This window comes from Balaenoptera acutorostrata, chromosome 20, assembly GCF_949987535.1.
Source record: "Balaenoptera acutorostrata chromosome 20, mBalAcu1.1, whole genome shotgun sequence".
Lineage (NCBI taxonomy): Eukaryota > Metazoa > Chordata > Mammalia > Artiodactyla > Balaenopteridae > Balaenoptera > Balaenoptera acutorostrata.
Window position 1 is genome coordinate 37,126,744 of NC_080083.1, and position 19,052 is coordinate 37,145,795.

Here is a 19,052-nt window from a genome sequence, read left to right on the forward strand (position 1 = left end):
TCAGGGGAGAAATTATAGTTGCTGGATTTGAGAGTGGGCTGGGGGTTGGAAGGATACAGGGGGCTTGTTACTCAGGTTTTGAGCTATGCTGCTATCATTTCCAAGTAGGGCTTCACACTTTACCCCTATATGGGAAAGGTTCTGATGAATTGTGATGGTAAACCCAAGATGAAGGTCAGTGATACCTGTTGCAGGCAGAGTGAGGTAACTGCCTTGAAGTCCAAGAGCAAATCTTAAGGATTCCATGTCACTTAGCAAAGCTATTCTTCCTGCTACCTTAGTCCCAAAAGTACAGGAAGTCCAAAGGCAAATGTGTAGGTATCTGATTATTCCCTTGACTGGATATGCAGGCTTTGGGAGAGGAATAAGTCCGGGAAAGAAGGAAGAGAGGAGAAACAGAAAATTATTGGAAGGACAATAAAGGATTTACTTTGGATCACGCCTCAGTAAGAAGGTGGTAGAACACAAAGAAAGCCCCCACAAGAATTGCTACTTTATTTTATCTCCCTCTTGTTTTGTAGAATTACTCCTGGGGCAGTCTAACCCTGCAGGAGGGTATCCCCTATTTGAAAGTTTGCATTCACCTATGATAACAACTTTTAGCTTGTATTTATTTGTGGCTGCCTCCAGTTTGTGCTTATATCCTCTATTCCTTCTCACGAACTAAGCAACTGTGTTAAGCATGGATGGGGGGTCTTTCAGGGATGGCTCATGAGTGCTGTGCTTGACTGAGTCAGTGGTGGCTCATTAAGAAGCTGCCTCTGGCTTGAGTCAACACTTCGCAGCTGCTGCCATCTGGCTGAAGGGTGTCTCTAGCGGACAGCAACCATTTGGGTCTCAGCACTCCATGGCTCTAGGCGTGTCCACTGGATTACGTCCCAGAACCCAGTAGGATAAAGTTTGGAGCCTGCTCTTAGAGAGTTTGGACTCAAAGGTTCTATTTCTGGGCCATTGGTAAGCTGCTAAAATCCTTCTCAGAATTATTTTTTTTCAATATTTTAACTATATTATTAATGCCTATAAAGTGTTTGAGGTTCTTTTTTTAAAAATTTATTTATTTATATTTTATTTTTGGCTGCGGTGGGTCTTCGTTACTGCATGTGGGCTTTCTCTAGTTGTGGCGAGCAGGGGCTACTCTTCGTTGCGGTGCGCGGGTTTCTCATTGCAGTGGCTTCTCTTGTTGCGGAGCATGGGCTCTAGGCACACGGGCTTCAGTAGCTGTGGCGCATGGGCTTTGTTGCTCCGTGGCATGTGGGATCCTCCCGGACCAGGGCTCGAACCCGTCTCCCCTGCATTGGCAGGTGGATTCTTAATCACTGTGCCACCAGGGAAGTCCCAGAGGTTCTGTTTTTTAAATGCCAAGGTATTCAACCTTGATAATGTGTTATTAGTCATAATAAAAGGTAACCTTTTTATATGCTGGCCACACTATCCTAGTGTTTAAAGGGGCTATAATTTCTAAATTGGCAGCTGAGTTTTTGGTGATGAGCAAGGTATTATTTACCCAGGCTTATTTCTTTCCCAAGCATATCCCTTTATAGGTGTTAGTTAAGGACTGCTAAGTTGAGATCTAAGTGCTTGAGAATTTACGAAGTGCTTGCATCCAGGAGTGAGGTGCTGCTGTGCAAATGAAGAACACTTACTTTTCTCATTAGCATAGTAGTAGAAGAGGCCTCTGCTGACAACACACCATCGCTTCTGCCACTCTGATCCAAAGAAACTATGATCTAAACAGAACAGCAGTAAGGGACATAAATTCAGGTAACTACAATCACTGAAGAGTGCGTAAAATCCAACAACACACAGTCCAGTGTGTTATTGTTTTATTTCCGAGGTTAATGGACTGTAAAACCCTCCCTTTCACTCCCACAGGTTATCCCATGTTGACACAGAGTGCAGAGGACTCACTCAGTTAAAGGTCCAAGTTCTAAACAGGTTTTGCCTGCTCTGATCCCAGCTGTTTCTCTACTTTTCCTTTATATCTTTCAGGTTCTAATCTCATCCTGTAGTTAAAAAATTCTCCATGAGATCTCTATGTGTTGCCTTTCAGCAAGCCAAAATGACACTCCAGGCCATGGGCATGAGCAAGGCTTTCTTTGTGCTAAGCCAATTTGCCTGAGTGTTAAACCTGGTATTCCAACCCTACTAGAACCTATTCTAATTAAAGAGTGAAAGCTGAAGACTGGGGCTTGTCTAAAACTTGAAAGTGGGCTGCTTCACATATGATACAAAAATTACACTCATAGCAACATAGTTTCACTCTTTATGAGAGCACACTGAGAGATGAGAACAAAAATGTAGTCATTCATTTATTCATTCAACAAGTATTTATTAAGCACCTGTTGTGTACCAGGTGAGCAAGGCAAAACCAATCCCTATCCTGATGAAGTGAAGATTTGGGGCCATCTCTCTTCAGCCTACACACAAACACCAGACTTCTTTTCTTTTCTTCCCTTCCTTTTGCCTTACCCCTGCCTAGTATAGTACTGGGCATAGAGAAGGTACCCCTTATGCTAGCCCTCTTTTTCCTCATTTCCCTTCCCCTCTTGGAATGTTCTGAGATCGGAGGGTCTAGTCAGTACCTTTGCTTTTCTTCTCTAAGTATCCTTGCTTGATGATATTATCAAGCTCTTGAGCTCCTCTTGTGATGTCTTCCATTCCTAAAAGGAACAAGAGCAAAATATTTTGTTGAAATCTGACAGAATTTTCATTTATTGGGGCTACTTGAGATAATCTACATTAATGAAGGGGTGCCGATGGGCTATTGCTTATATATGGCACAAAATAAAACAATTTCTAGATGATTGGGGGGGGAAGTAAATTTTCTTTTTCTTCTTAATTTTATCTAATGCTAAAATTGCTTAAAATTATCTAAACATAACATTAGTTTGTGCAAGGGGAGGTAGCCTAATTATGTACTGATTGGCAAGAAAAGGACTCCAGAAAATTAAGAATTTGCTTAACTAAACACACACTCACCTTTTTCTAACAAACAGAAAGCCACCTTAGTGAACATAATTTTTATTAAGTTCACACAAAGAAAGGCTATGCATAGCTGAACTTGGCAATAGCTGCCAAATTCTGGTTTTGTCAAAGTAATGGTAAGAGTCTAGGGATGGTAGAAGCCTTTACACAGAGAAGACCTGGATCTGACATCAGCCTTTAATTGTATGCTGCTAACATTCTTGGCTTTCAATTAGCCTTGTTAGGTACAAATTTATTGAGCAGTCAAGATCCTAATCTATCTTCCACCACTGGGGCTTATACTTGTTTTACAGAAGGGAGGGGCAAAGGACAGAGACAATGCGGTAGGAATTTACTCCTCAAAAAAAATAAAATGAAAAAAAAAAAATAAATAAAATGAAACAGGAACAACAACAAAAACAATTAAAAAATATAACTCTATATTTCTTAATTAGGAGAAATGAAGGGAGTGGGTTAGCATAATCCTAATTTTATTCTTTTTGGTCCCCAAAACCAAATCTCTTTTGGTTTGCCTTAACAAATTTAGAAAGCAAACAAAATATAAACCAAATTAAGGCACAACGCATATGAATCAACTGGGTCACCTATACAATATCTTGAGACTCTTGGGTGGAATCATTTTTTTCAATCACACAATAGTTTTCTTAACATCTACAATAACTAATATTCAGTGGTAGCTGTGCGTTGGCACTTTGTTCAATGCTTTGAATACTTTTTGTTTAAAAATAACATTTTAAGATGACTTAAAATGCAACTAAAATTACCTTTGCTTCTGTTTCAAGCTTAGTTTTAAATATATAGATCAGAAGAGTTTCTTTTTCAGGTGTTTAAGTGCCTGATTCTATATCCTATTTGTCCTTATTGTCAACTTCCTTGTTCATGGACTGTTTTCATTTGTGTGTTTTACAGTTAGCAAACTCTGTGGCTGCTATAAATCCTCCCAGATGGGTCTCAGGGTGCACGCATGAGATGAAGAGCAGCAAAGGAAAGTTCATTTGTCTAGGATTCTTTCATTTCTCCCACCCCTCTGAAAATTCTAATTCTCTTTGAAAATGCTCTCTAAGAAAACAGAGAAGCAGATCGTACTGAGGGTGAGGACCCTGTATGGCTGAGAAGGCCCTTTGAAGGAGAGCCCATCCTCTCTGCAGCGCTGTCAAAAAATTGCTCCTAGAGGCCTAAAAATTAAATGAAAGACACAGGGGATAAGAAAAACAGGATCCCCTAAGCCTGGAGTTTCCATCTTTTCTTCCCACCATTTTCCCCCTTTTTTAAGGTCTTGTTAAACTTAGAGACACAGCTTCTTGTTAAAGATGCCGAGAGTCTGAATCTTAAAAGACATGTTAAACGTTCTATTAGAATTCAAACCTCCTTTTTTAATGCAAATCTAAACGCCATTTTATGGAACATCTATAATTATGAAAATGGGAAGACATTGCCTTGTGTGCGGGGAGAGGCTGTGAGTATGAATATTACATTAATGTGCCCACACCAGCTCACTGATCCTGCTGGCAGGAGCATAAAAAATGCTCGAGTGAAACTTTTATTTAGATGTTAAGACTCCAGGCCCCAGCGGGGTGACAGAGACAGTCCCTGTGAGTTGCCATCAGAGAGAGAGCTTGAATTGAATTACCCAGGGGGGAAGGAAGTAGTGATGAGCACTGCTTCGCTTATTTAATTTCATTTACTTTCAGTACATTATCAGCATGAGGCTTTTCTCTCCCCACCAACTGAAACCCAAGAATGCCACCACCAAGAAAACAAAGACATAATGCAGCAGAAATGTTTGAATTCCAAGTCACTAATTTTAGGAGACTAGAGACAGCACCATCACCACCTTCTCACCCCAAAAGTCACACTTGCTTTGCTAAAATTGAGCACTGAGTTACTGAATTTCCTCTCTTGGTCATTCACCAGCAAGATTCTGAAGAGTAAGAGAGCTGGAAATACAGTATCTTGTATGCTGTATTTTTAAAAAATTAATTAATTTATTTATTTTTGGCTGCATTGGGTCTTCGTTTCTGTGCGAGGGCTTTCTTCAGTTGCGGCGAGCGGGGGCCATTCTTCATCGCGGTGCGCGGGCCTCTCACTGTCGCGGCCTCTCCCGTTGGGGAGCACAGGCTCCAGACGCGCAGGCTCAGTAGCTGTGGCTCACGGGCTTAGTTGCTCCGCGGCATGTGGGATCCTCCCAGACCAGGGCTCGAACCCGTGTCCCCTGCATTGGCAGGTGGATTCTCAACCACTGCGCCACCAGGGAAGCCCCTATGCTGTGTTTTTGTAAGGTGTGTTATGTTGCTTTTTTATTAGAGGGAATCTGTATTGATGAACTCTCTTGCCTGGATTCCCTTATGGGCAGTGGAAAAAATGGGATTATAGGTGAAGTTTGGAATAGCTATGGAAAAAAAATTAGATCAAATCAATTTTTATTCTGTTGATTGTCTTCTATGTCTAAGGCACTCTGTGGTGAGTACAATAACAGAATTGTTCTCAATGTTAAGTTGACTCTGAGTGCAATCTCATTACCTCCATGATCTATCAGATAAACCCAGATGGGATCCAGATCTATCCCAATCCAAGATGGGAAGCCACTGTGGCAATCAAGCTCTCTCCTCTTTCAGTGTCAGCTTAGGGTCCCACTGATTAAGAACTGGTGGTCCTGGGGAGGCACACGTAAGCCACAGTCCTGTGTGATGAGGCAGGAGGAGTCTTGTATGCCTGAATTCACACCTACTGGCAAGTGAACCGATCTGCAGAGCTACTTAACATGTAATAGAAGGTATGTAAATGTTTTGCAGGATGATAATAAAAATAGGAAGAAGCTACAAACAATTGCATGAGTAGCTATTTTAAGGCAAAAACATTTATATTTAAGTATACAATTTTTTAAAAAATCGAGGCTTTTTGTCCATTACCTGAAAAAAGATATCACCACCTTAATGAAAAAAAAAAAAAAGAAATGATTTATTGGGAATAAATGGCCCTTTGGATAAACCTAAGGGTGTATCACATTATATCAGCACAAAACAGAATTACATTAGTGTCATAATCTCTCTCTACCACTGCACTTAACTAAATCTCTCAGAATAGCCCATATAAAGGAAAGATTCACTTAGCTGAAGGATGTGGGGCCATAAACATAAGATCGAGAAGAGTGTTATCCAGAAGTGATGGCCACCCAACTTTCACGGCAGATGAAGATAAAAGAAATTCTCAGACATCTTTTTCTCCTCATCCAGATTCCTTTAAACCCTGTATCCCACCCATACCAGCTCTGCAGTAAAACACAACAGAGTAGGGGTCCATCTCTCAGCACTAAACGTGACTCCTCAGTCAGCCACCCACATCAACAACAATGGGGACCCTTTGGAGTGTGATACATTTCCATAAAGCAGTCAGTAAAAAAGACATGGGAGCTTACGTGAGTCACGGCCTATTTAATCAGCTGCATTCTAGCCCACTGAGAAAAGAGAATTGGAGAAGTCAGTCGGTAACACCACAGCACAACGCTAATAGCATAAGAGGCCACACAATTTCTACTGCAAAAAGGTTGCAGCTCCTGCAGAAAAAACCAGTGCCCACAAACTTTCATTCTAAGTAGCTGGTTTGGTCTCTTGCTCAATCAACGTGAAATGAAAATCAATGATTAAAAAAAAAACATCTTTTGTTCAACGCTTTCCCCTCCCTAAATGGTGGACTTCTCCTCTCCTCCCCTTTCCTTCTAATTCAAGTTCTTTTCAACTGTTTGAAAAAGGAGACCAAACCAACTCCAGCCCAGAGACTGATAGTTACCAGGGGTGAATTTCAGGCAGGGTTAAGTTTACCAGTTTCTTTCACTAAACTACCTGTGATATAGGACCTGGAGTGTTGGGTGGATGAGGTTGGAGAAAATCTAATATTTGAAGGCTGGGAATGGTCAAGTTCCATTTGTGATTTCAGTTCACTCACAGATCACTGGTGTGTGTGTGTGCATTTACACAATGACAAACATACGCTTCACAATGCCTCAAATGGACAAAATGAAAGGGGGTATTGCAGGAAGGGTGGGTGGTGTAGTATTCTCCTGTCCAGTGGTTGCTGATCCCCCATCTGTTTGTTAAATCCTCTCCTTTGTATTTGGTTTCTGAGTCCTTCTTTAATAAGTTCGTTGCTGTTTTTCCTCAGCTTCTTGCATTTCTGGGTTACTTTTTGCCTTTTTTCTCAATTTTTAGGAACCAGTCAATAAATGACTGAGGTGTCTGGCAAGAAGTGCTCATCTTCTACACATGATGATAACCGGGAAAATGGTTTCAATGACTCTTCCTTCATTAGTCCCTTGGGACAGGCTTATATAAGTCTTAAACTGCTGTGATTCCATTCAATATCTACTTGAGTTTACACTTATTCCTCACACTTTTCTGTCTTTGTGCTTCACTTATTAAGGAATGTAGGCCAACACATGTAAGGTGAAAAATTCTAAGCCATTAATAATAATAGACTTAGGATCTAAAAGTTTCAAAGACACAGAAGCCACTCAAACAAACAGCTTTAATTTCATGGAGAAATAAATTGGATAGCAGATGAAAGGAAGGGATTGAACACAAAGTACTTAACCAGGTTCTTCAACGAGCTGTGACATAAGAAGCTAAGAAACAAAACAAGTGCAGTTGGAGCTAGGCAGAAGGACGTCAGAAAATGGTAGAAATCACACGTTTGTGGTTAGCAAACCAGTGCAGGAGACAATATTCAGGAGATCTTCATGGACTCTTGTTTCCCCTCCAATTTTTTAAGGTCTTTAAAAAAAAATCTGTATATCCAGGTAACAGACCAAACTGTGTAAAAATCTGTGGAAGAAACTTGTTATACTGAGGGTACAGAAAATTCATGATAGATTCTAGGGCAGAAGTACTAAGAAAAAAAGCAGATAACTGATGTACAAAATGATTAAAACTAATATGTTTTAATAAAAAATGGTTTAAAAAGCCTAACAAGTTTTAATCTGCATTTTATCAAGCATTTTCACGTCTCATTTGAGCTCCACAGCGTCCCTGTGAGGTATGTATTAACATCATCTCCGCTTTACAGACTAGAAAAAAGGCTTACTGAAATTATGGGACTTGCTGAAGGTTGCTCAGCTGGAAAAGCCCATGCACTTTCCACCACCCTGAGCTTCAGCTGAGGAGACACCCTCGGAAGTACCTGAGGAAAGATACAGTCTTCCCACCTCACTCGCCCACGAGAGACTCCATTTAAACATGGAAGAAGAAACAGACGTGATGTGTGGTTATTCTAATACTTGATGTCAAAAATTATTTTAAGATCCTGTATTTCTTGTTTACTTTGTAAGGTACTGGCCGACTAACCTACAGAATTGCTTTCTAGGGCAGGTCTCTGTGAAATTCAAGAGATCAACAGATATGCAGAACAAAAATGAAAGAAAGTAAGAGAATGTAATAAAAGGATACACAAGGTAAAGAATATACAAGAGGAAGAAACCTGGAGCTCTCAAAAAATGCTGCTGGATCACCAAGGTTTGTAAGGCCTCTTCACAAGAGTGATCTCTAGAAAAGGGAAGCCTGTTTTAGTGTAGGGCTCATGCAGGAATCTTGGACATGATTCATTTACTCTCTAAGTAAGAGGCGTTGGTTTAAAAAGAAAGAAGATTTTTAAGTCAGATATCCAAATTGGTTTCTAGAAACCACTGATATTCATGGCATATGAAGAACCTTCTTGTTTCCACAAAGAGGCGCCACACTAATTACCACAGAGGACTGTGGTCTTCCGGGATGCTCCTCTTCCACGTCTCTGTTTTTAGTCGGATTTTACTTATAAGAAGTGAAAGTTTTAGAAAAAAGCACTTCCAACTCTACCTATGATAACTGCAACACACTAATTCTAGCATCTAAATAAATGGGAATAAACAACAGCATCTGGTAGGTAAATAGTTCATCTTAAAGAAAGACTAATTCAATATAATAATTTATTGATCCTCAATCCTGGTATCAGGATACCAGGGCGTCTTTTGATCAGTTGAAGGTGTTGATAGAAATGGCAGAGATTTTGAATAATTCACTTTAAGAATAAGAATGGATTCAAAGTTTTTCTATAATAACACCATCCATTTGCATTCAATATGCTTTCTTAAGGGGAAAAGTCAATTAAAAATAACTTATAGTGTATCTTACTTAGGCCACAGTCTATGGTGATTAAACACATCTGATGTAGTATTATAATCATGGCAATCAAGAATTCCTAGAGCTTTATTTCCTTGAAAAAAATTGTGTTTCTTCAAAATTGTGGGTGTTCCACAGAAGTGGGTTGGGCATATAAATGTTGGTGGTCATGTGTTATGGTGGGAAAAAGGTTGAGAATTCATGTAATCTGCACAAAAATGGTTTAAACCCAGGAAGCCTCTTGTGTCTTCTGATGTTATTAATGACACATATCTATAACTTAGCACCTTCAGCTTTATTTTTATCCTAAGAATCCATCCTTAATACAGAACTACAAAGATCCAAACGACCTGAAGTCTTTTTTAGCAGCCAAACCACAGTAAGTGGCAGCAGGACAAAGTGAGAATCATGACACAAATCCAGACAGTGGTGCTACAAATGGCTTTGAGATTCTAAGAAGGAGGAGGAGAGGATTTCAAACACCAAACTGTCTCTTTTACAAACCTTGAAGGATCACTGTATTTTCCTCTCATCCTGAGACAGGACACTTTTATACATGTGTCACTTGAGAGCATATCTTTAAAAATGAATGACAAAATATCATTTTCAAATCTATTTATTTACTACTCTACTGGATTGTGATAAGAATATGAAGAAAAGGAAAGAAAAAGAAAAAAGCCCCACCTGGGTTTGGAGTCACTTTTTAACTGGTTTAACTTCTACCTGTCCACCATACTATGGCCAGAAATCATCTTTCTGAAATGTATATCTGGCCATGTCACATTCCTGCTACAGCCTTTAATGGTTCTCCCTAACCTATAGGATGAAACTCAAGCTCTCCATCACATAAAAACTTTAAAACTTGGTCTCACCCTACCTTCCAGTTTCATTTTCTCCCAACCCCTTATACGTCCCAATACTCCAGCAACAACAGGTAACAGACTTTGCCTTCTGGAATATGCCGTGTACTTTACATTGCCAGGCCTTTGCTCATGCTGTTTTTCCTAGTTGGAAATTCTAATCTCTATCCCCATTTTCTGAGGTGGGAGTGCTCCTTTAAGACTGAATTTAAGGGCTTCCCTGGTGGCGCAGTGGTTGAGTATCTGCCTGCCAATGCAGGCGACACGGGTTCGAGCCCTGGTCTGGGAAGATCCCACATGCCGCGGAGCAACTAGGCCTGTGAGCCACAACTACTGAGCCTGCGCGTCTGGAGCCTGTGCTCCGCAACAAGAGAGGCCGCGATAGTGAAAGGCCCGCGCACCGCGATGAAGAGTGGCCCCCGCTTGCCGCAACCAGAGAAAGCCCTCGCACGAAACGAAGACTCAACACAGCCAAAAATAAATAAATAAATAAATAAAATAATCTTAAAAAAAAAAAAAAGACTGAATTCAAATGTCACAAACCTTCTGAATCTTTTTGTCTGTTTCCCCACATAGAAAATTATATCCTTCCTCTTCTGTGCTCTAATACCATTTTCTATAGGGTACAGTCTTGGCTCCCAGGGACCCTAAACCTTTCCCCCAATACTCTCTCTCCATTCCTGCCTCTTTGCTTTGGTTTACATAAGACCTTAGTTACTATGTAAAGCTGTTAGAAGCCTTGCATGAGGAAATAGAAAAGGGACTATTCCCAAGAAAAGGAATGTAGCTGTGGATCTGGGTAGAAGGCAATAGGGAGGATGTCCTAGCAAGGGAAGGAGGGTTAGAATAGATCTCACATTCATAGGAAGAGAGAGAGAACACTATGAAAAAAATTGAATGAACAAAACATCATAGTGCCTGGATTGAAATGGGGGAACAAAGAAGAATCCAATAGAGCTGTGCATCCAAGGAGATGGGCCAGTATTTGCACCCCGACTGTCTAGGTAAGGAGAGTAAGAATTAGATTGAGGCAGAGCTGGAACAGCTGAAACCCATCACAAGGCAGGGCTGTACTTTAATTGTTGAATTGATGTGGGATTAAGAAGGATCCTTCCCTAAAATACATCAGTAAACTCCAAGGAGTTTGGTGCTAATTATTTAACTTCTTGAAGCCTAAAGAAAACCTGCCGGTGGGAAATCTAGTCCCTTTCACAGAGGGCAGTTCAATTCATTAGTTATATACCTGTTTCTCTCTGTATCCCCAGGGGTCTCGTACACACAGTAGGTGCCTGATAAATGTTTGTTAAACTGAACTGAAACCACTTCCAGCCTTATGGGACTTGGGGTCTAAGAAGGCAATATGGGAGTGAATATTTGTTAGATAAATCATTTTCACCAAAGCCACAAACAGTAATTTTTGTTCTGCTGTATACTCACTATTTTAATCTTAGAGTTGGTACTGTGAAATAAGAAAGTAAAAAAGGGAAAGAAAGGAAGTAGTCAGAAAGCCAGGAGGAAGTAGTGGGTACAGAAGTCAGGAGGAACCACAGTGCTGAGAATGACAGGAGGATGGACAAACAGGATTTTGGGAAAAAAAAAAAAAAATTTGGGAAAAAATGCCATGGACTTCAGCTGGAGAGAACTATATCTCCCAGCCAATTTCACAGCCTCATCGAGATACCGGTTCTCTTCACCTCAGAACTTATCTATCTTCAGGAAAGCATCAAAGGATGGGGTCCAGAGGAAACCATAAATGGACAAAGACCGAGCCAAACTCAACAACTTAACAAATGGATAACTGAGTATACTTCAGAAAATGGCTGTTGATGGCAATTTCTGAGCTACAGGCCTTGAGTGGCTGAGAACTTGGCCCCTTGTCTTGCTCTTGTATTTCCCTGAAAAATGGTATTTTTCTCTTTGAACGTCATAGGTACGTTTGTTTGCATCCTGTAAGCAAACATCCTATGTGTGTCTGAGCACTTAATACTGTTGATGGTGAAAGCTGCATGAGGATTAGTGTACCAGAATCCCGGAGTCTTTATTTTAGTTACTCTCCAAACCAAAAAATTTCAGGGAGGAATCAAATGATGATAATCTTGCCTTCTCTATGTCTCTCTAGTGAAAAACATTCAGATATCATCAGAGCACTGCATCGAGAAAACCTTTAAAGCAAACAAAGCAGAAAATAAAAAAGAAGACTTAGAAACTAATTATCGTGATTCTCTGGGGGTATTTCAGGGTGGATGATCTAATGAGAACTCTCACACCCCATCGGAAAGAACTTGATGGGAATGCAGTGACCTCAGCAATGTGGCTTTGACCTGGTATGTATCATCTGCTGGACAAAGGGCCACTCCCAAGCTGGACCTTGCTCTCAGCCAGCTCCCTGGGTGTCTCTGCAGCAGTATGGGATCAGAGACAGAAAAATGATGGCTACGATAAGGAACATTTAGGGCAAAAATCACCTCCTTTTCTTTTAAGTTACACGTTTGAGATTTAAAATCTTTTGGTTCTTCTGTTTCATCTGACAAAACTCAAGCAAGTTTGAAGTAAGTCAAATTTTGCAAGGAAAAAATTAGGGAGGGGAAAATGAGGGTGATGTTTCCAGACCCAAAAGTTTCTAACCAAATCACCAAGTTTGTAATTGCAAAATAAAAACACTAAATCTCAATATCTATTTGCACAGCTCATTAACTAAGGGCTCACACTCAGCAAACGGAAAAAAAAAATAAAGGAAAAAACCTTCAGCACCAAATACCTTTGGAAAGTTACCGTGGAGACCTGTCTTTCCCTAGGATCTAAACTAGGCTGTTGTCAGATGCGTCTGTCTGTCTGTCTTTATTGCTTATTTGGGAAGCAGCAAGTTGGGATGAGGCAGAGCATCTTTTGTCAGACTGTGCTGGAGAGAAAAAGAGAACGTTCCTTTCCCCACTGAGTATTATGAACATTATGGCAGGCACTCGACCTGCTCTGCTACTGGGACAACATGATTTACAATGTGAAAAGGGAAAACCTACATCACCCAGTAATGAAAACATTAAAGTTAATGCATCACAAGTGAGGAATTTATTACCATTAACTCCAATAAACAGTTATAAAACACTCGTCCTTTCCTGTCCATGTGCAGGGACACAGACACTGTACTTCATTAAGCTCAACTTTCTTTTCTTCTTCACTAGACCAGTCACGTGTGTTGGAACCAACCACCATTTATTGGTAAGTGGGCTGGTTCATTTTCCAGGACTGAGAAAGCTGAAGGCACATCCATTTTGCTTCATGGTGCTTGGTACAGGCGGATGAAATAGCAAAGTTTAGAAGACATGCAGTTCGGTATTGCTCTATACGTTTATTTAAAAGTCCCTAAAATGTATGTCTGATAAAAGCAGAGTAGCTCTTCTGAGCAGCCTTTCTCAGAGGCAGGTATATAAGTAATAATGCCTGGCGAGGAAGGTGGCGTATTGGATGCCAGTGAACGTCAGGTGCGTTTAGCTGAATAATGTTTCCCTTGTTATTGTTCGGTATAGCACCTAAGAAACCTGAGATGGAAACCCATTTCCTTCCAACATCTTTCTCTGTCACAGGGGCATACCAGTTTATTACCTTCAGGTTGTTCATGAACAAAAGAGGCTGCACATATTGGATGGCTAAGGTAGACTGGTTCTGGAATCATTTGTTTTAGAGGAAAAAAAAAAGGGAACTAAAGTGTGTTTTTGGGAAGCCAACTCTAATCATGGAATCACCTGGGTGTTACAAAGCAGACAGGAGAGGCAGCATGAAATTCAGGCTTCCCTGACCAAACGTTCACAATAGTAACCATGATAATAGTAATACTTTACATTTGAATAGCACTTTAGTGTTTGTAAACTGTTTTCCTTTATGGAACCTCTTTGATCCTGATACAGACAGAAAGGCCTCCATAGTCTAGACTTCAGGAGTTGAAACTGAGGCTCAGAGAGGATAAAAGACTTTCTCACATAGCTGGAAGGAAGGAGAATAAGGACAAAAACTCAGTTTTTTTTTTAAAAGCTCCAAATCCAGTACATTTTTGGCTACACCGTTCTATAACAAACATTTTACATAATGAATAATGTTATAGTCATAATTACAACCTAAAGTCAAGGCAAAGAGTGTTTTAATTCTAGATTTCTCAGCCCAAATGGTTTTTAGGAACCCTCTCTGCTAAGCATGGCTACAGTACCAGTACTGCTGGATGGAGCCTGGGAATTGTCCAGGATGTTCAGCTCTGAAATGGGATCTGATTTTTGGCATTACCAGAGAAGAGGCAGGTACCTGGGTGATCCTCCTGTTTGAGGTTCATAGGGATGTTTAGCCCCACCCACTGAGTGGAATTGCTGGGCCTCTCATGGGCCAAACTGTGTAGAACATATGAAAGAAAGGGCTAGAGAGGCTCTGATGCAGAGTCTGAGCTGCGTAGCCTGCATTACCAAAGCTAAGATTTCCATAAGTAAGACCAACTGCTAAGAAGTAGCATAGTTTAAGGAGGTAGTAATATCTGTCAAAGGAATTCTTCTAAATATTATTTCATCACTACTTTAGCATCTCCATAAGGTACCCTAATGAAGAACTCTTAGATGAAGAAGTTACAGGTCTCTCCAGAGGTGATAGAGCAAATGACTCTGCCACTCATTTTGCACACAGGGAAATTAAATCCCAGCCAGCTATGATGCCACTATGTGACTCATTCAACGATACCATTATGTGACATCACCCAAGGTAACCTGACTAATTTGTCGTAGAGTTGAGAAGAGAAATAGAGTTTTCTGACTCCAATTCAACATCATATCACTCTTTTACTCCCATAGTCAGGAAATAATCCTTCTCTAACTCTGGCCTGAGGGTTTAATTTCTGTGGGGAAACTAAACAAGACAGGTCCCAAATTTTGGAAAACACAGTTCAGTCGAGAGTGGGAAGCTATCCTGAAAGCACGTGAATTAAGTAATAGTCTATGTCCTGAACACTGAGGCCCCTAGCCTCCTTTTACTGCTCAGTTCCAAAAACCCTGGTACTCATGTATAATGCTACCACCAGCAGATTCATGGATCCTTCTCTGGAAAAAAATGAATGGCCTCAGAGAAAAGACCTGCAGATACTGACATTTGGGAGACACCAAGCAAAATGGTTGGGTCTTCCCATCACTCTCAAGTTTAGGCTTTCTAGAGTGAAGCCCATCAGTGGATATGCTCTGCCTTGGCACACAGAAGTTTCAACCTGCATTTTAGTGCCTCACTTTTAAATATAAGCAAGGTCTAAAGATCACCAGACATTTGTGGAAAAGCTTCCAACATGGAAGACGAAGACTAAAACATACAACAGATAAAAAGGAACTCAGAGAAAACAATTTAGGGAGCAGAAAAGAAAATGAAAAACCAAAACAAACAAACAAGGGATCATTAATATTCCCAGAGGGATGAGAAGACACTGAATTCATGAAATACGTTGCTTAAAAAGAAACAATCAGGGAACAAGAAAGGACAGTCAGAAATTAAACATAAGGTAGCCAAAATTAAAAACAAAATCAATAGATGGGTTGGAAGATGTAATTGAGGATATCTTAAAGAAATAGGGCAAAAAGATCAAGAAAACAGAAGAGATAAAAATATTAGAACACAGAAAATAAAGGGAAGGAAATGATCAAAGAAACAATAAAATTTCTCACAATGAGGGATATAAATCTTCTAATTGAAAGGGACCTCCATACATCCAGCACATGAAGGAAAAGAGGCCCACACCTTGGTAATCACTGTGAACTATCAGAGCACAATGGATAATAAGAAGCTCGTACAAGCTTCTGAGTTGGGGGACAAATTGGCCATACACAAAGAATCAAGAATCAGACTGGCATTGAACTTCTCCACAGCAACACTAGAAGCTAAAATGAAGCAAAATTTTTCAAATTCTAAGGAAAATAATTTCCATTAGCGTTTCTACACCCAAATTATCAATCAAGTGTAAAGGTAGAATAAAGAGGTTTTCAGACATGCACATTCTCAAGAAATTTACTTCCTGGGCAGCCTTTCTCAGGATGCCACCAGACGATGTGCTCCAGAAAAGTGAGGGAGTCCACCAAGAAAGAAGGTGATGCTGGATCCGGGTGGGGCTCTGATAAAGGAAAAAGACAAAGGGAAGTCCCAGGGCAGCCAGTCCAAAGTGGGGAGGAGGACAGAGGTGTCCAGGAGAGCGGCTCCAAGAACAAAATGGACCTGATGGATCATCTGATGTGTGTGACCACTTGGAAAATAGGAATATTACAATTCTGCTACAGAGTTTGGGAAGAATTAGGGATGGTGACTTAGAAAACTAATAAAATGAAAAAAGCCAAGGCATTTTCCCACTCTGGAAAAAATAAGAAATAAAACTTAATTATAGAAGTTTATAAGGGTTGGCAGTAAATAAAATTTACATAGTTAAAATCACGTAAACCCTAAAACTAAACTAACTAAAAATTATGATATAATCATGGCGGGAAGATGAAGGGAGGAGAAATGAGGATTGGGATAAGAGTGTTAAATCCTCCTCTGCCATAATATGAAATCAATAGTTAATAGCTGAAATTGAAAAATCCAAAAAATAGCTATATAATATTATTATTTAGAAATGTGGAAGTTCACAGAAGAATTTATGAAAGAATTTAAGGGGGTTGCCTCTGGAGAGCAGTACTCAGGGACTGGGAAGGGATAACTGTTTGTAGTACTATTTGATTTTAAAAAACTATATGTCTATATTATTTTGATGAAAATAAAAAATAATTAGAAAATGGAAAAAATAGTTTTACAACTATTTTACACAAAGCCACACGTCTCCATATTTACATAATGATGTCCATTCTGAGTGGCTAAATATACAAAACTCCTAAGCTTGGTATGAAGCGTTTATGGCAAAGGAATCCAGAAAAGAAAGAAGAAATTGGTGTAGAATAAAGACAAACAATTTTGTTAAAAAACACTTACACAAAGCCACATTTGAATTAGGTACCATTTTAAGAATATTTTAATAATCTGTAGTCTCTGTGCAATTTGCAATTCTAATATTGTACTTTGTACCATAGGTTTAATTCTGCTTAAGCTCTTCCTACATTGCAAGGGTACCCACAAAAGCAGGAGGCCTTTTTCCATTGGAAATCTGTTTTATTTCACAAGTAACAAAGGGTATGCAATCCAATTATGAAATCTGGGGGTCAGAAGCCCAGAGTATAAACTTGGGCTGCAATTTACAGAATAGTTTTGTATTACTAGGCATGACCAGAATTGGATAAAGTACCTGCAGATAAAATCAAATCAGGAAAAATTTATTTGTAACCTACTGTGTGGTAGGTGTTGTGCCAGAGAGCATACAATTCCTAGAAAGACAACTTCAGATCAGTGCAAAGGCACACAGAGCACAGACATGATTTTAATTTATAGGATTGGAAAAGTACAAGGCCATAAAACAAGACACCTGTTGTCCTGCATTTATGTTAAAGGCTTTGCCTTTTTAAAAAATAATCAGAAACACATAATCATTATTCTTGACATAAATTACATATTAGATTGAGAGTGGAAATCATGTTTTAAGAATAGGAAGGGAAGGAAAAGTAAAACCAACTGCATGTAATTTTTCAAGTGGAAACAACGGCAATATGAAGATATATGGGTGTCAGACCCACTGGTAGAGGAAGGAGGCTGTGCTCTCTTACCTCTTGTGGTGTCACTCCTGTGACCTCTACCATTTGAAATGCTTTGATTCCACCTTGCCCAAGGGACCTGTGAGCAACGGGAAAAGGGATGAAGGATGCCTACGCCTGACCTCACCTTTACATTGTCTAACGACTGAAGGTATAAATCAGCTTTCCCCTTGAAGACCCGAGTGTCAGAAGCTCATGTGAAATGCTGGAAATATTAAATGATGTCCCTGAGGGTTTTATCGTTACTCAGTTTTCTCCTGTAACTGGGAGAGCTGTTCACATGAAGGATACTCTCCCTCAGGACCTCAATTTGTATACAAAATGAAGTATGAAACTCCAACAACTTCTTGCCACTTTGGAAAGAAAATAAACAATTAGTGGAGGTTGCCCTTAGCCTACTGGTCCTGCGTATATTTCAAAGATATCTCTATTCCCAGAGAGCAGTCCACACTAATGAAGGTATGATACCCTCATTACAAATCCTTATTTCCAGGGTAATAAATCTGTGATGGTTAAAAAAATCTCCATAGACAATTCAATGTGTCTTTTAGTGGGGAAAAACAAAAACTCTTCACTTTATCCTAGTTAGCAGAGGAAATGTACTAAAAATAGAGGATCAAGGGCCCCAGTGCCAAGGTTCCATTGCTAGCTCCTCACTGTGATCTTGGGTTGTATCTGAAGCTCCATTCCAAGATTCTTTCTGCAGGATTTTTTAAATCTATGGACTCTTAAACCTCCTAATACACTTTGATTCATTAATCCTCACCACTACCTCTGTAATAGGCATAATTATCTGTAATAAGAAAAATGATAATTTTTCTCTTGATGGAGAAATTAAAGTGACTTGTTCAAGTCTCTCAGTTAGTAAGTGGACAAAGCAGGAACAGAAATAAGGAATCCTCATGACAATCCTTAGCATTAATCTCTTGGCATCTCTTTTTTCCATCAAAGATTTGAAGTACTGGAACACAAAGAATATATTCCCTATTATAAAAATACCACTATATATTTGCATAGAGCTTTAAAAATTTTAGAGCATGTTCAAACCTCTTATTTAGTTCGATTTTTATAATAGCCCTATGAGGTAGGTATTCATAGACTCTGTAATGAAGGACTAAAAGTAAAAAGGAACAGCTTAAACAGCTGAGAAGAAAAGCCAGTGAAATATTAAGGATTACCTAAGACATTGTAGAATCTTAATTACACCAGGTTTGTAAGAGACAGCCAGATGTATGAATATATTGATTAGCCTGCCCTGTTTCTGTGCGATAATAGAGGACTGGTCTCTAAAAGAGCCTCTGCTCTGTGTGCTAAGATCATATTCCAGTCATGAAAGGATATTCAGAATGGTGTAATGTGCTCTTTTAACGCGCGCTCTC

At 39.7% G+C, this 19,052-nt stretch overlaps 1 protein-coding gene across 2 annotated transcripts in view; it reads right to left on the bottom strand.

Annotated features, from left to right (window-relative positions):
• The window catches only part of SKAP1 (src kinase associated phosphoprotein 1), a 286,843-nt gene that overhangs the window by 45,377 nt on the left and 222,414 nt on the right, over window positions 1-19,052 (bottom strand). For both annotated transcript variants that reach the window (XM_007176386.2, XM_057536326.1), the window contains exons 5-6: window positions 2,583-2,660; window positions 1,644-1,727 (exon numbers count right to left, since the gene is read on the bottom strand). In XM_007176386.2, the coding sequence (XP_007176448.1) occupies window positions 1,644-1,727; window positions 2,583-2,660 (162 nt within the window). The remainder of the gene's footprint in view (window positions 1-1,643; window positions 1,728-2,582; window positions 2,661-19,052) is intronic.